Source organism: Haplochromis burtoni, unplaced genomic scaffold, assembly GCF_018398535.1.
Source record: "Haplochromis burtoni strain Fernald_Lab_line unplaced genomic scaffold, NCSU_Asbu1 Contig_12, whole genome shotgun sequence".
Lineage (NCBI taxonomy): Eukaryota > Metazoa > Chordata > Actinopteri > Cichliformes > Cichlidae > Haplochromis > Haplochromis burtoni.
Genome location: NW_024582373.1, coordinates 3265865 through 3289055, shown reverse-complemented (window position 1 = coordinate 3289055; position 23191 = coordinate 3265865). Strand labels below are relative to the sequence as shown.

The window sequence follows — 23191 nt, the reverse complement described above, 5'->3', positions numbered from 1 at the left end:
TGGAAGAGCTTCAGGTTTTTGTCCCCTGTGGCTTGATGAATCAGCGACCCGTCATCCTGCAGCTTCTTAATGCTGCAGCTGGCAAAGACTGTTCTAAAGAGCCAGATGAAATCGCTGAGGACGAGGCCTACCTGCTCATGAGCAAACACAAAGCTGGGGATTCCACCACTTATTCTGACTGGGCTCAGTGGGATGGACAGCTTCTCAAGCTGGTCCCACAGATGGAAACTGTTGACACTTTAAGGGCCATGAAGGTTTGTGGCATTTCTAAATTCGGTCTGCGTGCAAGTGTGTGCGTCTGCCTGTTTGTACCTGACGTTTATGTGTCTCACAATGGTTCGATATGCTTTCAGGTAGAGAACATGCTGTTGATAGTGATGCAGTCAGCTCACCTGGTGGTTCAGAGAAAGGTTTTTCAGCAGTCCATGGAGGATGTGCTTACTCCTAACCGAGAGCAAACATCGAGTCAGCCCCTCATCGCGGGCGCTCTGGAAGAGCTCAAGGTGCTTATATAACCACATGCTTGACATCTAACCCATGGTTTATTCTGTGTTGTTGTGCAGACAGGTGCATGTCGGTGTCCTACTTTCAAATCAGTTTTTATAGCAACTGCTATCAGCTACCCTGAATTTCTGCCCTATTAACATTAGATAAAAAGAAGAAACAGAATCATTTTCAGGTCATATTTTAGAAGTGCTTCCTAAATGGAAGCCACTAAACTTTCAGCAACTTTATCTGTTACTTTCAAAATAAAAATCTCACGTGGCTGCACTTGATAATAAATACATGCATTAATAATCATTTTTATGAAAAAGGTTTTAAACATGTCTCTTTCTTTTCTGGTGTTTCTCTCTCCTTTCACAGAATGAGGCACTGCAGCTATGCATTAAGATAAGGCATGCCATTGACTGCGTAGATAACATGTTTACCACAGAGTTTAAGGCCGAGATCGACGAGTCCGAGTCAGCCACTCTGAATCATTACTACAGGGAGGCGATGACACAAGGCTACAACTTTGCCTTCGAGGTAAAAGACTGGAAAAGTGTGGGCAGATGCTATGTCTCAATTCCTGTTGCTGCACGCTTGCTATTTTAAGTACATAAATGCACTCAAACTGAGAAGTACAGCTACATACAGTACTGTGCAAAGGCTTTGAGCAGAAGCAGTGATTTATTGAAACATACATGGAAATGCAGCATGTAAGGTAGGGCTGGTATTAAGTTTAACATCCAGGCATCCATGAAAACAGAAGTTATTAAATTTAACGGAGTTAGAAGTTAACAGGAAGTTAGCTCGCTAGTTTACACCTAAACATTTCATACCATGTTCTGACTGAGATTTTTGAAACGAATTAAAGCGTACAGCTCTGCTACCACTTCTGACATAAATGAAGACAGAAAACTAAACAGCAGTGGCGTTTGAGGGGTTACTGAAGTTGGACTACCTGGTATATAATGTTGTGCTACATGATTGCTAGCGACACAGCTATGTTAGCACAACATTAGCACAGTGAAGCTGGAGGATGAACGCCAACTTTTCTTCCACTCGATAAAAGTTAACGTGACGGATTCTGGTAGTCAGGGACAAATGCAATCGCATAGCAGGATGCTATACACGGGCCAAACTTCAGTCAGGAGAACAACTGAGATTTTTCATCCACAATACGAGTTTAGTTATTAATATACTGCAACAACATGGGAACAGAACAGCTGCGAGAGAATTCAACATTATTGAATCAATGTTATGGAAGTGGAGGAAGCACAGTTTTTGGCTTTCCCCATATTTCAAAAGTGCTTCATCTCTTTGCTATGACTGTCGCCCGGCATAATTTGCAGATGATAATGGTTGTAGCCGCTGCAATGCTTTCGACCAAAACAGGTGCAGCTTGATGACATCATCAACATGCGCTATCGTGATAGAGCGGTATAGTCAAAATCTCTATCGTTGGCCAAATTTATATTGTTTCTATCGTATATCGTTTATATCGCCCACCCCTAATGTAAGGCATAGGAATAGTTTTTCAGGCTTTTTGAAGGGCATTCTTTGGATGTTGGCTGCCTTTGTTCCATTCTCAATCAACTTGACTGTACTTTGATAATCTTTCAGTTTTTTATGACTTATTTTATAAATATAACAAAACAAATTTCCTCTGAAAACAGTCAGGCATAAAGACTGGACTGAAAATGGATGAAAAAATGAGCCAGGGCCCAAAGAAAAACTTTGAAAGACCTTCAAAAAGCCAGGAGAACCACTGTAATGTAACTGTAATGTAGTCTGGCTCCCTAGAAGCAAAATACAAAGAAATGAAGGAATGACTCAGGACTTTTGCACAGTTGTTTAGCATCTTATCAGTCTCTTTTTTTGCTTCCAGTATCACAAGGAGGTGGTGCGTCTGATGTCAGGAGAGTTCAGACAGAGGATCGGGGACCGTTACATAGCTTTTGCCCGCAAATGGATGACCTATGTCCTGACCAAATGTGAGAGTGGCAGGGGCACCAAACCCAGGTAAGATGTTCCTATCAGCTGAACACTTATTGTTCACTGTGCTCCTTCCTGAGTATCTGCTCTGCTTGGTAGTCTTCTGGTTTGCAATATGCTACTCAGGGATGCTTTTTGTAGCTAAAGCCAGGCCTACTGGTTGAGTATTAAGCTATAAGATTTTTATTCTGCTGCTGCCATATTTATTTACTGTGGAAAACTCACAATGTTCATTAAAGATGAGCTCTTTGTCAAGAGCTTTTCCTTTGAGCCATGACTCGTTACTATGGCAACCTTGCACTCTTAATGCAGTGAAGAATTTGACAGAAGCATGACATTTTGGATAGTGTCTAATAATAGTGTGACAAATACTCAAACAAAAACAGTCCCGGTTAACTCTGGGTATGAGTCAGTTGTCATATTAGTGCTTCCTGTCTTAAATGCTTAAAAAAACCAAACCACCCCCCCATAAATCATTAACTAAACATTCTGTTGTGGTTTGTTTTTGCATGCACGGATTAACAATGTTTCGCTTCCACAGGTGGGCGACTCAGGGTTTTGACTTTCTTCAAGCTATTGAGCCTGCCTTTATATCAGAATTACCAGAGGATGACTTCCTGGTAAGTATAGTTTCCTACAACATAAACAATAGGCGTGCTTGGAATACAATATTTTTATACTAACTGAAAATTTATGTTGTGTTTCTTCAGAACTTACAAGCCTTGATGAATGAATGTATTGGACATGTGATTGGAAAACCCCATAGCCCTGTTACTGGCCTGTACTTTGGTAAGAAGCTCTTCCACGATAGCATCTTCCATATCAGGATTGATTTCAGGTTATACGCTGCAAGTTTACAATCTGGATGCCATGGAGAGGACACTGCTACACAAAGCAGACACAGCAGCAATGACATTACAGTTCAGTTCACATAGAATATTAAAAAAGTGTGTGTGTGTCTTGAAGTTGACTTTAACTTCTTTAACCTCCTAAGTCCTGAACTCTTCCACTACATGCATTTTTAATTTCTCTTTGATATTTGAGCATATTGGGACCAGATGAATGTAAAAACAAAGAATTACCAGATGTCTTTTTTTCTTTTACCTAATTTTTGTTTTTAGGAAAAATAAGAGCCACATATGAGGATATTCATTTAAAATTTTGATAGAACGGTAGCTGCATAATGTCCTCGTAAGTGGATATCAGGCCCTTGTAGAGCAAAATTGAATATTTTGGTCTAAATAACCCAAAATGTGATGTCCACATATGTGGGCGCCAGGTCCTAGGAGGTTAAAGTAAATGAGTAAAAATATGAAAATCTGAGGAGTCCTGTTATGACATTACTTGTTACATAATGCACGTTAAGTGTTTATGGAAAAATAATTCTACCACCAAATAATGTTTTTATGGAAAAGGTGTTATGTTATTGGAAAATTAGATATGAAGTTGGCAAACTAGTACCAGAATAAAGCAAAATGTTGCTATATCTATGTCTTTGATGGAGTAAAGTAGTTCAGCACAGTGGGATATGATTATAGACCATCAATTAAAGTTGGGATGTTGTGTAAAATGTAAAGAAAACCTCTCATAAACCCAGATTTTATTTACAATCAAGCGTAGAAAAAAAGCTAATTTGATGAAAATGATTAACTGACTTTGATGACAGCAACATGAATCAAAAAAGTGGGGACAGGCATAACATCCCCTCTTCCTGTACAAATGCTCCATAAATGTCTGAACTCAGGAGACCGGTTTCTGTACTTTTGGGAGAGACGTGTTGTCCCATTCTTGCCTGATATTGTCCTGTCTGGATTCTAGCTGCTCCACAGTCCTGGGTCTTATTTGTCATATTTTTTGTTTCATGCTGTGCCAAATGCTTTATGCTGGAGAAAGGTCCGGGCAGCAGGAAGGCCAGTTCAGCACCTAGATTCTTCTTTTAGAAAGCTACGCTGTTGTAATAGCTCCAGTATGCGGTTGCTTCAATTCATTTTAAAAGATTTCGGGCCCAAAGAAGACGACAGCATCTCCAGATCACACGTCGATGTTCACGTCTTCATGTTTGCATGTTAGAGCTTTAACCTGCTTTTGTGACTCCTACAGTAAACTGTGTTCACAGCCAGACAGGATCATGTCTGTTTTTGGGCCTCAGGGCCCAAAGTTTACCGGTATCCAGTTGATTTTCAACTTTGCTCTTTGTGTCCTTCGAATCCTTTGATGATATTATGAACTGCAGATAATGAGATATTCAAAGTTTACATTAAATTACATCATCAGTTAAATTACTTCCAATACATTAACTTAGATTTTTGCTCTGTAATTTGTAGACAGTCTTTTGCAGATTGGTGAACCTCTGCTGATCTTCACTTTTGAGAAATCCTGCCTCTCTAAAATACTTTACTGACCTGCTGTCAATTAATCTCATTAGGAGCAAAGCTTTCTCAAGCAGTTTTATTTTATTACCACTTACCTTTCCAGCCACTTCTACCTCTCACCCCAATATAATATCTTTGAGATGTATTTCTGCCATCAAATTGATGAGCTAATACTTTCATGAAATAGTAAAATGCCTCACTTTCAACATTTGATGTTTTCTGTGTTTTATTGAGGATAAAATATGGCTATGAGATTAGTAAATCATTGCAATTTAATACAGTGTTCCAACTTTTTTCGCACTGGAGTCATAAAAACACGACTTAGATATCTTGTTACTGCTAACTAATTTCTCATTCCCATGATTTAAACCCAGTGATGATCTGTTTTTTGGGGGGAGGGGGTTTGGACAATTGAATAAATTTAGCATTTGTTGTTTTTCTTTTCAGGTCCCAGAAATAGTCCTCGTCCTGTAAAGTTGGTGGGTCGTTGCCATAGTGATCCACCAAACCCCCCTCTGATCATCCCTAACGCTGAAGGGTTCAGGTGGGTGACTGCAGTTTTAAGTTTTTCAACACTTTTCTTTTAATGTTTAAACTCTGTCCTGCATGGCTTTGCTTTTTTACCTTCTAATGTTTTTTCTGGCTAGTTAAGCTTGTGAAACATTTGAGCTTCTTTGTTTGTGCGTGTGTGTGGTGTGCTCTGTGTGTGTGAGAGTGAGTGTGCATATCTGTCCGTGAACCAGCCACCCAGTCACACACCTACATATAACTTCACACATCCCATGCAAGCCACCTTACCTCCCAAGGCAGCGCTCCTCAGTTTGTTTTTTCACCACACAGCTCTCGAAGTCTCCCCTGTGATCTCCGGAACCAGCTGTTCCCAAACGGCCCTCGCCCTGTCCCTCAGGGACCGGGGGAACAGAGCCACACCAAAGCACCCGGCAGCACCCCCAATGACGTCAGGTAGCTTTGCCCCCCTCCCAAAGAAGAAACTGTTGTCAGAGTTCAGCTCGGTCAAAAAAAGGGGGGAAAAACCCAAAAGCTGTCAGAAATGTTTTTGTAAGGCTTCTGTAAATGGAGGAAGAAATACTTCATGTTATTTATTAACTGCAAGATCCAGGACATTTTGTTCTGTACTGAAGAGTTTAAAGCCAAAAAGTATTTTACCTAATTATCAAATCTGGGATGTCCTGCCAGTGTATATCCTTAACGGTAAATTAAAAAAACGTAAAGAATGAAACACTTCTAAGCTTCTGATTGCATATAAACCAACAATATTTGGGAAATTTTGTGAAATATTCGATTGACTGTTGTACAATGAAAGTCACACACAGGCTCCACATCAGGGCATCACAGATGCAGATGATCAGTCTGTTTGATTTAGTTTAATTGCTTACATTTTTAAGCCATTTGACTTTAGATCAAATGAAATAACAAGGCATTTCCATTTTACCTTAAATGTATGTGTAATTAATTCATAGCATGCCTGTAAGATTACAATTATTCTAGTCTCGAGGCTTGATACACAGTGATTTGCATGGCTATAAAAAAACACAGATTTAAAATGTAGCCTCCTAAAATGTAGTCCTGCAAAAATGTCAACAACTCCAAAAAAAGAAGACTTCCACAGGTCTACTGATTAAGGGAAGAGGCTGTGATTGTTGTGCATGGTGTGAAAACGAACACTACTTCACTGAAGGAGTTGGCTATGAATTCTGCTTTTTAGTGTTATCCACATCTGTCTTGCTTTGATGCTGGTGACTGACTGCTTTTAGAATTCCTGGTGCATTAGTACAGAAATCCGAGCATGCATAAAGGTCTTATCTTCAAGTGTGAATGCCACTGATGAATGCTGAGCTGTTAATGGCTTTCATAAGGCCCTCTCTAATTAATCTATATCTTCAACATCTCCTGAATTCAGATTCTTTCCCTCTGAATTTGTAGTAATCTGTTAAATCATGTAATTTACAGTATTAAGTTTCATTATGAACACAAGTCTGGGAAAAATGCTTTAATTAAGATGCCTTTAGAAAAAAATGTTAAATTTTCCTCCGTTTATTTAAAGATAAAGGAAACATTCAGTGCAAAATGTATCTAGAGTGTACTGTTAAAAAGCTTATAAAGTAAAGTTCCTTCTTGGTAGATGAGATTGCACTAACTTGCGCCAGACCGAAACACTCCATCTGAATAAGTAGTTTTTGATTGAATCACAGCATTGCATCAGTTTCTTCTTTGTCTTTGCAGAGGATCCAGTTTCCATGAGAATGACCGGCTGTCGTCAGTTGCAGCAGAGTTGAATTTCAGGTCTCTGAGTCGTCACTCCAGCCCTACAGAGGACAGAGAAGGTGGGAGCTTTCAGCGATCTATGGTGTTTGATCTGCTTTGCATATTAGCCTTCCTTGTCTGAATCTTCTTTTCTTTTCCTTTCTTACTTTAGAACCTTCGTATCCTAAGGGAGACCCTAACAGTTCTTCACGCAGAAGCTGGGAGCTCCGCACCTTCATCAGCCAGTCCAAGGGTGAGATTATTTAGGGATAGGTACCAAAATCTGGTGCTACAAGTCACAGAACTACTATTAACTAAATCACAGCAGAAATGTTTCCAGAGTTTAAATATTAATCCTGTCTCCTTTCTCAGACACAGCAGCGCGGCAAAGCCCCATGGAGGCCGTCCGTCTCTCCATTCGCAAATTCGAAGAGAAACGCTACGCCGTGATGAAGCAACGCAACATCATCGGCCAGGTGTGCCACACACCCAAGTCGTATGACAACGTCATGCAAGTTGGGCTCAGGAAAGTGACCTTCAAGTGGCAGAGGGGCAATAAGATAGGTACGACTTTGGTGTGACTGTTTTTGATTATGATGTAGTTTAACACTCTTGCAAACACAAATGTGATGCCTTTGTGCTTGATCACAGGTGAGGGCCAGTATGGGAAGGTGTATACCTGTATCAATGTTGACACCGGCGAGCTGATGGCTATGAAGGAGGTATGCGCTTCATCTAGTTGGAATTCAATAGTATTAACAGATCAGAGTTGATGTTGATGTTAACAGACATTTCTCATTCTCTTTTTTTTGCCTCCACTAAGATCCGATTCCAACCAAATGATCACAAAACAATCAAGGAGACTGCAGACGAGCTGAAAATATTCGAAGGCATTAAACACCCGAATCTCGTGCGCTACTTCGGAGTCGAGCTTCACCGGGTAAGAAGCATCAGTTCAGGAAGCCACCTGTGGCACGTGGAAGTGGTGTGGTATTAATGCTTGTGTGCTCACCTGTAGGAGGAGATGTACATCTTCATGGAGTACTGTGACGAGGGCACTCTGGAGGAGGTATCCCGGCTGGGGCTGCAGGAGCACGTCATCAGGCTTTACAGCAAACAGATCACTATAGCCATCAACGTCCTGCATGAACACGGCATTGTCCACCGGGATATTAAGGGTCAGCGCCATGCACTTATTCTATCTCACTGTTGCTTTATTTGATCAGCAACCGTTTCCTCATCCTCCTGTTTGTTTTCATCCCCATCAGGAGCCAACATCTTTCTGACATCATCAGGCCTGATTAAGCTGGGTGACTTTGGCTGCTCAGTAAAGTTGAGAAACAACACTCACACAATGCCAGGAGAGGTGAACAGCACTCTGGGAACAGCAGGTAACACATTAAATAAACCTGCAGTGTCAAAATATGATAATCGGCCCACCACAGACTTCAGTCTGGCTCACTGGACGGCTTTGAAAAATGTGAAAGAGCACTGTTTTCATTCATTTTGCAGCTTTTGCTTCTGATAAAGACCTCCCCCATGACCATCAATACAACACCAAAGTAAAAAAGTAATAGATAAACAATCAAATAACAGAAAGTTCTTGTTTTTTCGCAGTCTCCTGTAGAAATGTGTGATTTTTACAGTTTTGCATAATTTTCACATTTTCATGTGCTGCATTAATATTTCTGTCAAATCATTATTGCATTGTTATTATGCATTATATCATACTATTGCTATTAATATCAGATGTGTTGATATTCTTTCAGCATACATGGCACCTGAAGTTATCACCAGAGCGAAGGGAGAAGGTCACGGGCGGGCAGCAGACATTTGGAGTTTGGGCTGCGTCCTTATTGAGATGGTGACTGGAAAGGTAACAAGCTAAAGAGAGGGTTTTCCTTTTCGCACATTCAAAGCTTCACTCTGGTATTTTTCCAAGTTTTAGTAAGCTACTTCAATAGAAAGGAAATTAAATTTAATGTTGAGCTTGCCCGCAGGGGTCATTTTGAGCCATGCTGGTGGCAGTGACCACCACTGCTGTTGTTTTCTAATTTTAACTTTTCTAATTTTAGCTTAGATTTTACAAAATGAGTGTTTTACGTTTCAATTTTTAGATGTTTTATTAGTTTTATCAATGTTTTAGGTCATTGATTGCAACGTTAAAATACACATTAGAATAAACTAATAAACAAAGCATATAACATATAACACAACAGCTAACACATCTAAACAAATACATTATTACAGTGGAAAAAATGAAAAGTAAAAAAAAAAACAAAAATCAGAGTTTATCATCTTGTCCACATCCACCACATCTGCCACCAAACATGCAACCTCATGCAGCCTCCACACTGCTCCACCTTGCCCCTGCTCTGTGGATTTTACTCTTTATTTGCTCAGATTTGTTCTCCACACTGTGGACTCAGCTACGGTTCCCCCGCTGTTCAGAAAAGCCAGCAACTCACCCGGTTATCCACATGTTGAGTCACACACTCCTCCGCTTTGACCTGCTCTGCTCTGGCTCAAAATCCCATCCTCAGCCTGGCAGCAATTATTCATCTTTTATCTAACTACAGTTCTCTCCATATTTATTTATCAATCACATGTAGCTGTAGCTCATGTTATGGCAGCACATCATGTCTGTAAACAGTCTGTAAACCTGCATGCCGCAGTAGTGGTTTTACATTATTTTCTACGGCATCAAAATTACATCCTCCGTGGTTTGAGGTAAAGGTCATAATTTCTTATTTTTTGAAGTCTAAAGTCTAAAATTCAGTATTTGATGAATAATCCTATTTTAGAAAAAGTTACACAATTTTTAAACTGCGTAAGGGGGTCAAAATGACAGCTCTAGTGTTTAGCTATAGGGTGCTGTTTCAGTCTGAGCTGTGACCACTTGTGCAAAAACCACTTCCAGAGTGAAGGGAGCATGGTTACTGTTGCTAATGACATGTTTGTCCCCAAACTGCAAAACATATTGCTTGTTAAGCATGATTTAACCTTTTTTTTTTTTTTGTAAACCACTTCAGGAAACTCACTTAACAAAATTCAAAACCACAAGTAAAAAAAGTAACTCGTATTCGTACGTTTCTATCTGCAGAGGCCCTGGCATGAGTACGAGCACAACTTTCAGATCATGTACAAAGTGGGCATGGGCCACAAACCTCCCATCCCCGAGAAGCTGAGCACAGAAGGGAAGGACTTCCTCGGTCACTGTCTGGAGAGTGAACCCAAACGACGCTGGACAGCTAGCATGCTGCTCGACCACCCATTTGTTAAGGTGAGATGCTGGGAAGGTTAAACATTTCTAAGTTGTAATTGAATATTTCCATGGAATTCACATTATATCCCCGACCTCGCATCTGTTTCAGGTCTGCACGGATGAAGAATAAACGAAACCTCCTGTGTGGCTTTAAAGTTTACAAGTTAAAGCACTACTGTACATGTTCAAATAAGAAACGAGAACTGTGGACACGGAGAAGCAGGAGGTTACTGCTGAAGGCACATGGATTTAAACTGAGGAAGTAATACAGTATCATTTCAAAGGACAACTGGATCTATATAGTATTGATTTGTTGTGTCTTTATCTATGGACTGAGAGAGGACGGGTGGGACTGTATATACTGTAAAAACAGAAAAAAGAATTAGTTTTAATTCCTGTATAAACAATATTGTAAAGTTAAATACCTATTGCCACATTTGTTTGGTCTCACTGGTGAAGAGATCTCTGAAAAGGCATTGAAGAATACTTGTTTTTTTCCTTTCATTTTTTTATCAAAGGGGAATGGACAGGTGGTTGGGGGTGGGGCAAAACCTATAGCACTTTTAAACTGTTTACCCATGGGGACAGTGGAGTTACTGCTTGTCTGTCCCTCTGAGACTGAAAAGGTGTGGTAGGCCTCAAAATGGAAGGAGAGGCTGCTTTACCTTTATGAAATGAACCATCCAAATGTAATCAACAAATCGTATTGCTTGCTATTTGGCAAGCGTGGGCACTGGGAAGGATTTTTTTTTTTTGTTATTCTATTTTTCTTTGCCTTTGCTGAGGAGAAAATTTCAAGTTGGAGCAATGTTCAAGTCTACTGGCCGCCAGTGAAGAGCTGTTCATGTGACTAAGGCGTTACAAAGAAAAGGAGAAACAGGGCCTGCTCTTCCTCCCTGCTGCTGAACATAAAACATTCTCACGGCCGAACACAGACACTGACACACAACTTCTGGTTCTCTGCTGCTCTCACAGTGTTTGCCATGTACAAACAATATTAATAAATGAACTCTCTTTTTTTAAAGAATGTGTTCTGTCTGTCTCTCGCCGTGAAATTTTTAACTTATTATGTGTTATCCACTCACCAGTAACTATTACTGGGTCAGACCCACTTAGTCTTCAGAAATACCTCAATTCTTTGTGGCCTAGATTCCACAAGGTGATGGAAACTTTCCTCAGACATTTTGGCTCTATAACCATGACATGACTCTCCCCTCCTACCACACCCAAATGTGCGCTATTGGATTGAGATCTGACTACAGTGAACTCTTTGTCATGTTCAAAGGAAACAAACATAATTTAGGCTTTGTGACGTGTTTGAAGTAGCCATAAGAAGATTGATGCGCTTTCATTATAAGAGGATAGAAATGGGGAACGACAATACTCAGGTAGGCTGTGTGCTTAGAAAATATCCCCCACCTTATGTTGTTTAGGACTAATTCTGGGCCTACCATCTGAATGTCGCAGCAGATATTGAGACTCATTAAACCAGGCAATATTTTCTGAACTTTTGTTGTCTAGATTTGGTGAGCCCGTGTGAATTAGAGCCTCAGTTTCCTGCTCTTAGCTGACAGGAGTGGTTGGGGTGTGGTCTTCTGCTGCTGTTGTAAATGGCCTGTATTTATATAGCGCTTTACTAGTCCCTAAGGATCCCAAAGCTCTTTACATATCCAGTCATCCACCCATTCACACACTGGGTTGTAGCCCATCTGCTTCAAGGTTTGATGTGTTGTGCATTCAGAGATACTTTAACTCATACCTTGTTTGCAACAAGGGGTTGTTAGAGTTGCTGTTGCCTTTCTATCAACTATAAACCCTAGAGATGGCTGGGCAGGAAAATCCTAGTAGATGAGCTGTTTCTGAAATACTCAGACCAGCAAATCTGTCACCAACAACCAACCGTGCCACATTAAAAGTCACTGAAATCACCTTTCTTGCTTATTGTGATGTTCGGTCATCTTGACCTGCATGGCAAATTGCACTGAGCTGTTACCATGTGACTGGTGAACAAGCACTGGAACCGTGAGTGTATTTCATAATGCAATCTTTGATCCATAGCAAAACAGCTCTGTGCTTTTTCTTCTTCTTACATTTTCAACATCTGAAGACCAGTGCCAAGAAAAACACAAGTGGTGAAACTGGTAGCTGTTAATGTAAAATCATCTGAGTTGGAGGAAAGTGTTGAACTTTGTATTACCAAAGCGTCTCTGCCAGTCTCAGTCAAACTTCCAGGGGAGCTGAGAGTATATTTAGAATTTCACATGCGCAAATCAGAATGAAGGGAGGACAGTTTTGCGCGGGACGTTTCCCACAGTAAATTTCTTTTATGTGAATTTTTCATTCAATACATGAAGAAAATATAGCGTCAAGAACCCAGTTACGTCTGTGCCTGTATCAACTCTTAATAATCCATCAGTTTAATGTGTCCTTGACCTTGCATTTACAATAAATACTCTGTTTCCTCAAGCTAATGACATTAGAAAACTACATTTCACGTGAATAAATAAGATAAACAGATAAGAATAGACCTTAATTCGCTAGTCTTATTTTCTGTATGATAGTGTTTGCTGTATTTTACCCCAATGAGCCATCTTTTGATCCAGAAGTTTAGCACGCAATTGCAAACAGCTGTAGCCACACAAGCGAAGACAGCAGCAGGTACAGAAGTGGTCAGAAGTTTACATATACTCATCATGGGAATGTCGTAATTTTGGCTTTTTAATGGTTTCTTTGAACTGTTCTTTTCCAGGGTGGAATGATAGATCTTTAATGACTTTAGAAAATGAGAATTGCGTGCATTATTTTAGGTTGGCCATAATCTACACAGGGTCAAATATATACATAGACCCGCACAGAAGTGTGGTTAAAATGTCCCATACTAAGTTGGATCTCAACCAACTTAGTATGGCTTTTGGGAAGCAATCAACAAGCTTCTAACATGATTTTGGTTGCATATTTGACCACTCCTTTTGGCAGAATCCCTAAATTTTATTTAAACTTGTTGGTTTCCTGGCACGGGCCCAACTTTGAAGTTAGTTCATAGTCAAAAGAATTTTCAATAGGATTTTAGGGCTTTGGGAGTCCACTCCTGAAGCTTAATGTTAGCATGCTTTCTCCACTCCAAAACCAGTTTTGATGTGTGTTTGGGATAATTGCCCAGCTGGAACACTCAACTGTGTCCCAGTTTTAGTTATCTGGCTGTTGATTTGAGGTGAATTTGGAGGCACTCCTCTTTCTTTATTATTTCATCCACTTCACCAGTACCAGCAAAACAGTCCCGGAGCATGATGCTACCACCACCATGCTTGACATCTGGCACATTGTTCTTAGGTTTGATAGCCTCACTCCAAACATGCCTCATCATTGTGGCCAAACAGCTCAATCTTTGTCTCATCTCACCATAAAACGGTTCTCCAGCAAACATTTGGTTTGTCCATGTGGGCAGCTGCAAATTTCAGTTGCGCTTGAATCTGTCTATTTTGGAGCAGGGGTTTCTATCTTGAAACACCCTCTCAGACCACAGTTATGTAAAACTTGCTTCATTTTGGACAGTGACTGCTGCCATTCTACACGTTTCTATTTCATGGCGCGCTTGAACTTTCCTAACCAATTTCCTCTCTCTTCTCTAAGGGTAACAGTTTCTTCCAGACCATGACAAAGTTGTGACACATCTGCATAACTTTTACTTATGCAGGATTATTTGAACTGATGATTTTGGAATCTGCAGTTGTTTAGAAATGTCTCTGAAAGAGCTTCCTGACTTCTGGAAACATAAAAGTTCAACGAAATCATTAAAACCCCCAAATTACCATGACATTCATGCCCATGACAAGTGCACATAAATTCCTGACCACAACTGGAAGTACCATTTGTTAAATTAATTTGATTTACATATACAGCTAACATTTTCTGCTCAAAGGCCTGTGACCATATTCACAGGAATTTCCATAAACAATCTGGGAATAGTGAACATTCTGAAATGAACCACCACTAAGCCTGCTATCACTTTAAAGGTTTTATTTTAGAGTACTGCTGTTAAAGTCGTTTAAATGTTAACTGTTATGCAAACTGATGTCTTTGGATGCAAAACTGTTTTTGAACGTGTTTACTGCAACAAGGTAAAATTACACAAGTCTTCCTTTAAGCAACAACACCTAACATCCAAGTGTGATCTGTGTAGCTGAGAATGGCATTAGTGTACACAGCTTGTGATGCAATAGGCCATTCTGATGCTGATTATACTGCACAGGAAGAGGGATTTTAGCAGCTGCAGTAGGTCTATTGTGCTGTACTGCACGAATCAAAGCTGTAAAACACAGCCACGTCTTCATGTCACACGCCTGAATTGATGGGCGAGGCACAGCATTATCAGCTCAAGGCTAGTGCTTTCATAAGGTGTGACAGCACCTCAGGCCACTATGACATAAAGATACAGATTAAACTCGAAGAAAGGACAAATGTGACACCATTTGTTGTGAGTCACTACTCATTTCTTTTTGTTTTGGTTGCAAGAAGCCAGGCTTTCTTTTTTTTTCCCCCAAAGTGGTTTTGAGCAATAGTTCTCCGGGTTCCAAATGTCCAAAGTTTCTCTTCGGACATTGGCTTCTTTTTCACTCATTTTCAGTCCAGTTCCCGGTCCTGACCATTTCCACAAGAATGCTTTTGTTTGCTTGCTTGTTTATCAAGCCATTTCACACGGGCATATCATGCACTGGGAATTGGAGAACAAAAGAAGACATTTTAGTTCTGAAATAAATTATCTGCAGCAGATGGACAGTTTCTGATAGTCATGTCCTTTAAAATAAGACAGAAATTCAATAATTTACAATTTACGGTTTCTCAAAAGAAAAAATTAATATGGTTGTTGTGTTAAGTTACACAACAGCAGTTCTTGTGTAATACTGTAATTGTGAAAGTCAGTGGTGAACGGACCTTAGTATTAATGAACCGGTGTGTGATGGTCTTAACACATAACTGAACAAAAGGCAGAAACATCCAAAGATGAACTTCAAGAAGCCTGGAGAACTATTCCTGAAGACTGCTAAAGAAATGAGAAGAAAGCTTGCACAAGACAGTTCAGGCCATGTTTAAGAATAAAGGCAGTAATGCCGAATATTGACTTTCCTGCTTGCTGGAATTGTACAAACTCTGTTTTTGCCTTTTATACTGTTTCCACAAATGTTGGAAAATGATTCAGTACAGTGCTGCACACAGTCCTAATGTTTTTTAGTTAAATATACAGAAATGAGGAGTTCTCTAAGGCTTTTAACTTTGTGTGAGAGACTTCTGTTTTATGCACTTGACCAGGGTTTCATATCTTATCTTTTGATTAAGAGTTAATCAGAAAACAACCTATATCTATGCTGTGAAATTTTCTGAGAATTTCCTCTAGGTTAAGGTAAGATTTTAATAGTTTAACTACATGGTTTATATTGTGTAAATGGAAAATGGGCTTACATTATGATGAATCACTACTGGACTGTGGGCACGTTTGTTTGCATTGGAAAATGTTCTATAAACACTTGAGAGGCCTGACCTGCAAATGTGTGAACTTTAAAAGACCTGTGATGCATACAGAGCTCATGTGTTAATGTGCTTCAAGTGGCTCAAATTTAGTAATTTTTTACTCATCTTTTGTTTTGATTTTTAGTCACCATTTCCTGTGTAAAATTATTCATACTGATTTATTAATTTAACCATTGCCTACACATGTAGGTCACTTTTCCCAAAATAAAGTTGATGGAGCTGTGCAGAGATACCATCTTTCATAACATCAGCTAATATGAGGCTTGAGCTTTGAGTTTGTATCCAAACTTATTGATCCAATTCTTTCTCGTATATGTCTAAATCGAGGCGTTCAGCATCAGCCTCCCTATTAATATTTTTAATTCTGTTATTGAAGATATTGATTCACTGTTTACTTATTTACATTAAACCAGCACCTGAGGACATCAGGATCAGCAGGTAAGAAATTTTAGCTTGTGTCCTGCTGGCGTGTTACCACCAGGTGTCTCTGTGGTTTGGCATTTTCTCTTTTTCCTTCTTGTTGCATGATTACTTTTCCTCACTGGATGCTTGCATCACTGTTTAACAGTTTATTTTTTTACCATTTTCTCATTCTTTATCAGCATACGCGGAACGAAAGGTTGATGGTCGTGGGCAAACAGGAGACGCATGGAGTTTGAGCTTTGTCCTCTCAGACCATGCAAATCGCACCAACTTCAATTACTTTGTCACACAGCCGTAGATGGAAAGACTGCAACAGTGAATGTCAACAAAAAGTTACTGGAACTTTTGTTTTTACTGCCAACATATAAACGGACGGACTATATTTATGGAACCGTGCGGCACATTGGTTTACTTATTGATTTATTTAGAAAAAAAAGAAAGCCACACGTGTAGATTAGATGTAATTCAGCTGGTCAATCTCCCTTATTACCTGAAGAATATAAACTGACTACGAGTTTCTACATTACGCCCAGTGTAGTCGCAGTTGAGGCGCTGCTTTAGCATCTATTCAATGTCTTAATGCTCCAAAATATTCTCATACTGGGAGTTAAGTCATCCTTGCCTTAGCAGACGAGGAAATATCAACTGGAAGGCTCAGGTTTTTTTTTTGTTGTTTTTTTTTTTTAACAATAAACTATTTGCTGGTGAAGTCCTGTTCTTTTGTCTGGATTGTAGCCAAATTTGAGCAGAAAAAAAAGGCCCTGATCTTCATCATACCATTCATTCACTACTTTTTTTTTTTTTTTTTAAGTACAAACAACAACAAAGGCCACTTTTTTGTGCAAAATTTTTATTTTCTCTCACCTCCTAAATGTCATCTGTGCATTACAGTGCAATCATCGAGGTAGTCCACTTGCCTTTTGGTTGAATTAAATTTGTTTCTATAGCAAATGTTGGTCTTGGCTGTTCTCAAACATACTCTGATTTTAATCCTGTGTTTAACCTGCTTACCAAGTCCCCAGTCTTCTGCAGCATAGCGTTAGTGTAAAACTATCCTGTCTGCGCTTGCTTTGAAGCAGGTCTGCACTTGCAAATGGCAGTCTGGCAGGACTGTTTTGGCACAAGTTTTCCTGACGGCAGTTTGCAGATTAGTAGCTCTGCAATAAAAAGACGCCGTTTCCAGAATACACTAGTTGTTGTTTAGAGAAACCTCCTTATTCCCATAGTTTGAGGCTCTTTTTATCTCAGTCTGGCCAATCATCCAGCGAACTCCCAGTGAAGCTGTGGGAAGAAAAGACAAAAAAAAAAAAATCACCACAGGATTCAGAGAAGCTACAGCATTGTTTGAGTGAGTCACAAAGAAGTGCTGACAGGCTTTGAAATGGGACATTTTTATTTCCACAGTAAATTTGACTTTGAATGTGGTGCATATGCCCTTTAATTATCAAGCGTTTTTATTATGACAATTTAGTGACGTGGCTGAATACGTCACTTTGAAATGAGAAGCAATGTTGCACATTAACTGGCTCTTTTAAATAACTGATAACACCTAAGCCATCTCCTCCAAGTCTGTATCAAGGCCTCTTATTTATTGTGGAAACTGCAACATGCTCTTGAAAAACCCGTGCTGTTAGAGTGATTAATTCCATTTAACAGTGAAACCAGTGAAATAATAATAATAATAAAAAAGAATCAGGTGGATGACTTGATATCTAACTTTGATATTTTAAGCACATGCCTGAATGCTGTTATGGACATGCTCCCAATACTGATAAATTAATAAAATAAAAGAGGGAGACTTACATTGGAGGTGTCAAATCTGCTGCTTTATGTAACATTTGGACAAAAAGGAGCTGGTTAAAGTGAGGGATGGGCCGTATTAAACCATATTAGGGTGGCTTGACCTTGCCTGTGAATGGATGACACAAACCTGCAGAGCAGACAGCCACGGAAGCTACGATGGTAAATACTGATCCAGAGCTGATCAGCTGAGTGAGCAGCAGGCCTAGAGGGTACAGGAGCAGGCAGGACCAGAATAGCCAGTTGATCAAGGACCATGGTCGACGAGGAGGACTCATTATGGGGCCCGGGAAGCGCCCAGTCTTTGCGTAGTGCTCTTGAAAGCTATCCTGTTAACAAATTAATGCAACAGCAGCTCAACACCAAAACCCACAACAGGGAAGCACGGCTAAAGTTGGTTCTTTTAAAGCCACATGGCTGCCGTGTGTCTAAAAAAAAACCAAAAAAAAAAAAAACCAGTAAGAGCTAAAATGGAACCAAGTGTGTACGAAGTTTAACATTCCCAAGTCCAGATTCAAGAGTTCAGTTATAAAGTGCATGGATTGAAAAGTAATTAAAAAGGGTGGCATGGCAGTCAGCCAAAACCACAGATAAGCTCACCACACCTTCAAAACTGTGTATATAATAGGTCAATTTGTTAAATGACATTGACTCTATCTCCATAAAAAGGTCCACGAGCCAAACTGTTCCTACCCTCAAAGTTAATTTTTACCACTAATGCCATTTGTGGTGAGCAATAAATATTTCCTCACACTAATCTTTCACTCAAGTGCAAAAGCTTCCAGCTTTTTAATATTTTTTGTATTCTCTGCTGGAGCCGTTTTCTTTAAATTACACCAAAATCTTTATGTTTTCATGTGGAATTCAAATCCGAGATGATTCCAGATCCAGGTTTTGGCTGTCTGGGCACATCTGTAAGATCAGTGGCTGGATCAAAAAATTTCAAAGACACTGTTTACCAGTTCCTGCAGCACCAAAAATACCCCTACAAGAGGATGGAGCCACCCATTTATTTATAGTACTACTATTCAGTGTGAAAAAAAAAAAAAAAAAAAAAAGAAGAGGCACTTATTTTAGGCTACATATTTAATCAGTATGGCTTCTATTTCAGTAATAAGAAACTGGGTGATTTAGTACCTCTACCTAATGCGTCTCTTTTGAAAATCATGCATCCATCAGAATATTTAAGACTCTCACCTTCTCCTGGTAAAGTTTGTGGAGCCACTCAGCACACTCCTTCTCATCTTCTGGGATCAACTCTAGAGGAATTCTCCTGCATATCACAGAGATGAAGGTTACACCAGCACACAGGAAATGAAAAGCAACAAGTGTGTGAAACATCAGTTCCTACCTCACATATAAGTCTGCGTGATATTTTTTCCCGTTAAGAAGCCCCAGCAAAGTCGCCATTTCATTGTTTCTGAAGTTCAGCGTGGAATCGTAAACAGCCGCAGCTGCACAACACGGAACATGCGGCGGTTAGTCAGCGCCACCTTTCATTTGATTTGCAAATCCACCCCCTCGCCCCATAAAACTGATCGGGTACTTTCTGGTGGCCACATTTAAATACATAGACAAAGACAAACTCACCCGTCCCTCTGAGGCTCTGAACTGTTACCCAGAATCCTTTGGTTCTGGGCAAAAGATGATACTTTAGTTTGGACAACCCTTTGCTTTCAGCCACCTGCATGCTGACCTGGTGCTTCTTTGGTGTGAAGCGTGTCCCTTCGCAATAAAGCAAGAACTTTTGCCAAAAAAGAAAAGAAAAAAGTTGGGTGTTATATAATTATATTATAATTATGGCCACAAAAATATCACTCTCACTTCTCTTGATTCTAAAATTACCACAGACCGAAACCCACCCAGAAGTTTTCTGGGTAATCCCGCAGTTTCTCAAGACTCTCATTCACCGTCCTTCGATCTTCCTCCCATTTCCTTTTGCAGAAAACTATCTCCAAGAAGTACCACATCCAGCCGATGATCGGTACATAAGCCAGCTGTTTTTTGGCTAACACTTTTGAGCTCTGGAAGTTGAGAACACATTGAAAGAACTGCAGGGAAGCATTGAATTGAGGGGTGGGTGAAGTTTTCTGGCTTACTTTCACTTACCCCAAGAACTCCAAATCTCTCACAGAAGGTCCAACCACACAGGAAGTCTATCTCAAAAGCGTGGTTGAGAACCACAATGGCATTCTCTTTTCCATACAGTGGATAACTCTTTGGGTCAGTGTAGAGTGTGCACTCTGTCCCAGACCACCACTCCAAGATAGCAACCATCTCTAAGGACAAAGACGCAAACAGGTACATGTGAGTAAAGGGCACCTGGATTGCTTTTGTGAAATGATGTCATGCAGTACAGAGTTCTGGGAACTCGTGCAGCAGAGGATTGTCATAACATCACACCAACAGCACCACTGAAACCACTGAAACTAAAGGTTTCTTCTCCCAGAAGCAGAAGAAAAAACTTTTCTGCTTCTGGGAAACAGCCAGGTTGTAATGGTACAGCTAAGGTTATACATACGGCTGGAGATGCAGTAGGCCAGTCTGATGTTGATTCTGCGGGCCAGCTGCTTACTGACCAGCCACACAGGTAAAGTACAAAGCTGCAACAGGTTGATAATAAGGCCGCTGACCAGAAAGACATAGCAGATGATCAGGTGGCACAAGAACTGGGATTTTAGCAGCTGAAGAAGCCCCATGTTCTGTAAAAGTTCATAAGAAGACATTTAATTACATCAGGTAACAACAATAAAATAAAATCATCTCATTTTTTTGTTGGCTTCTGATTGCTTGTGACTCAAAGGTAGAGAAACTATGTCCAGTACTGTACTGTCCTAAAGTCTGGAACAACCTCATTTTTTTTAATACTTTGCAAGTAGCCCGAACTTTTTATATTTTAAAAAGAAGCTTTGAGCAACAATTCACCAGGCTTTTCAGTCCTTGTACATGACCACTTTAAAAGAAGTGTTTCTGTTTTTCATTTTTTTGCTTGTCAAGCCACTAAAAAAAGGATCCAACTCTAGAACCAGTGCCGTGTCTCTCTGATTCAAGCAGCCTGTTGCAAACACACATAATTATAATTGTTCCCATTTCTTTTGTTGAGACTATGAAACATGTCAAATATAACACTGTTTGACAGGGATAAAAACAGTATCTTTGCACCATCAAGGAGGGGAAAAAAAGAATCAACAAACAAATGAGGAAACTGGACGAGTGTAGGACAAAATTAGTAATGACAGGACTAAAAAACTATTTATAGCAAACAGTGACAGTACTTGAAAATTGTGTCTCTGAGAAATATTTAAAAAAAAACAAACAAAAGATAAATGACCAGACACAGGACCTGAGAGATGCATGTGGGCCTTCCTCAACTGACAACGATTTGAACCAAAAATGTCAAATCTGGATTCATCACTCCATCAGGCCAGTTGCCATATTTCTTTCAGTCCAATCCACATTATAGTCCTTTTCTTCTCCGTTTTTGTCTCATATACTGTCTTTCCATACATAGACACAAGATTCAGTATATTAGCCTATTTCCCAACTGTTTCTTTCTAATAGTTCCTGTTTTTAAACGTTTGAAAAACAATAATAAAGAAAATAATATATACATTCTCCACCTTTGAGGCACAAGCAACCAGGATATAAAATACAAAGAAGCAAAATTTGTTATATACTATTATTAATTTGTTCCACGCAAAGCCAGGCTGTGATCAAAACTGTTCTCAGAGTTTTTAAAACATGAATCGAGTCTGACATAAAGGATTTCTTTGAACGTTTTTACTCCCCCCTCTGAATAGTGTCTTTGAGATGCATTCCAGAGCCAAACAGCCAATCAGAGGGCAATTGTTTGCTGTTTGCTCCTAACAACACATGACCGTTTCAGGAACAGGGAAAACCATATCACCAATTATTCATAGTCAATCCCACAACGGCCTTCTCTGTGTTTACTGAGTTTTCCTTACGCAAACTGTTAGGTTAGCAGCTGTTTCAGAGCACAGAGAAACACGACTGGAAAATGACCAAACTGCTTAAACACAAAACCCATGTACACACCTGCAAACACGTGACACTTACCTTGATTCTGTATTAGTGCCCAGTGTTCCTGCCTCAGACACCTTTCTACCTTTCCAAACAGTGTAAATGAACAAATTTAAAAGACAACCAAACACCACTATCCCACTACGCGTCCATGCCACCTCCAGTTCGCGATGTCCCTCGTCCTTCAGCTGTTAGTGCGCAGGCCTAGAACTATGCACCACCCGGCCATCTGGTGAAACGTCCCTCAGCATGAGGAACCACACCCAGCCGCCTGCCAAACCTGGATCGCGGGATGAAGACATGTGTGAACCTGCGCCACCTTCGAGAAACTCTGCAGACAGCCTCGCGCGAAGATCGTCTACTCTTTGTTGGCCCAATCAAAACACGGGATTTTCTCTACATAATGAAGTGGAACATATGACTAATACAACGAGAACAAATATGACGTTGTAATAATAGACTTTTTCTTCTCATATAGTTATTATGTCCGATATAATCTTTAAAAAACAAAATGTTTTTAACAGAAAGTTATACTATATCCCAACATTTCCTGGTGCGGTTACACTCTTTTTTGTTGTTGGTCTCACAAACTCGGGCTGAGTGAGACCTCTTCTTTTCCCTTCCAGCTCCGATGCCAAATTTGGTCACAGGAAAAGCGGGAAGCGCGTGGGAGGCATGGGCGGCGCAACGTTTTCGTCATACACGTGATAAATTCTTCTGAAACCCAAGAAACGTCGTAAGTCGCTTCCTTGTTTCGATTTGAGTGGGTAAGAGTAGTAACGACGGCCTCGTGTCTTTTAATGTAGCATTTAGCAGCACACAGAGTGGGCGTCCCTTGAATGTAATTGGCTGAAATCACTTTCGTTGCCACTAGCTAATGGAGTGCATGCGGCCAGCTCCCCCTGCTGGTAATGTAGTGTATGTACGTAGAAGAAAAAAATTTAAAGAAGCAATCGATCTCAAAATAAATGCAGTGAATACAAATCTGGACTCATTAACTGTTAAATTTAAGGGATTCCAT

The 23191-nt window shown here is 40.0% G+C and overlaps 2 protein-coding genes across 6 annotated transcripts in view; one reads left to right on the top strand and one right to left on the bottom strand.

Annotated features, from left to right (window-relative positions):
* map3k4 (mitogen-activated protein kinase kinase kinase 4) overlaps positions 1 to 11404 on the top strand; it is a gene marked incomplete in the record, with an annotated part of 22285 nt that extends 10881 nt beyond the window's left edge. For 2 of the 3 annotated variants that reach the window (XM_014329031.2, XM_014329034.2), the window contains 18 exon segments: positions 1 to 254; positions 354 to 503; positions 865 to 1026; positions 2372 to 2505; positions 3020 to 3098; positions 3189 to 3267; positions 5298 to 5394; positions 5691 to 5813; positions 7095 to 7195; positions 7288 to 7368; positions 7488 to 7679; positions 7767 to 7837; positions 7939 to 8055; positions 8134 to 8293; positions 8384 to 8506; positions 8885 to 8991; positions 10219 to 10398; positions 10490 to 11404. In XM_014329031.2, the coding sequence (XP_014184517.1) occupies positions 1 to 254; positions 354 to 503; positions 865 to 1026; positions 2372 to 2505; positions 3020 to 3098; positions 3189 to 3267; positions 5298 to 5394; positions 5691 to 5813; positions 7095 to 7195; positions 7288 to 7368; positions 7488 to 7679; positions 7767 to 7837; positions 7939 to 8055; positions 8134 to 8293; positions 8384 to 8506; positions 8885 to 8991; positions 10219 to 10398; positions 10490 to 10510 (2231 nt within the window). 3 annotated transcript variants of the gene reach the window in all.
* Positions 11405 to 16615: 5211 nt separating this feature from the next.
* Positions 16616 to 22529, bottom strand: agpat4 (1-acylglycerol-3-phosphate O-acyltransferase 4 (lysophosphatidic acid acyltransferase, delta)). Of its 3 annotated transcripts, none has more exons than XM_005915466.3 (10): positions 22207 to 22529; positions 20651 to 20831; positions 20239 to 20408; positions 19992 to 20153; positions 19720 to 19873; positions 19481 to 19583; positions 19327 to 19402; positions 18260 to 18458; positions 18133 to 18154; positions 16616 to 17610 (listed from the first exon to the last, which is right to left on the bottom strand). In XM_005915466.3, the coding sequence occupies exons 2-10, from the start codon at positions 20826 to 20828 to the stop codon at positions 17574 to 17576; spliced, it is 1101 nt and encodes a 366-aa protein (XP_005915528.1). In that variant the 5' UTR covers positions 20829 to 20831; positions 22207 to 22529; the 3' UTR covers positions 16616 to 17573. The 3 variants fall into 3 exon arrangements, with proteins under 3 accessions (XP_005915528.1, XP_005915529.1, XP_005915527.1); XM_005915467.3 differs by having other exon boundaries at positions 18133 to 18151; XM_005915465.3 differs by lacking the exon at positions 18133 to 18154 and having other exon boundaries at positions 22207 to 22525.
* Positions 22530 to 23191: the final 662 nt, after the last annotated feature.

What these genes read in the sequence shown, in the direction of transcription:
- agpat4 (XM_005915465.3), bottom strand. Translation starts at nt 20,828, where the DNA reads ATGGGGCTTCTTCAGCTGCTAAAATCCCAGTTCTTGTGCCACCTGATC. An exon ending in GGCCTACTGCATCTCCAGCC is followed by an intron (nt 20,409 to 20,650) that starts GTATGTATAACC and finishes CTTTGTCCTTAG; the next exon opens with AGATGGTTGCTATCTTGGAG. An exon ending in CGTGGCTGTCTGCTCTGCAG is followed by an intron (nt 17,611 to 18,259) that starts GTTTGTGTCATC and finishes TTCTTCCCACAG; the next exon opens with CTTCACTGGGAGTTCGCTGG.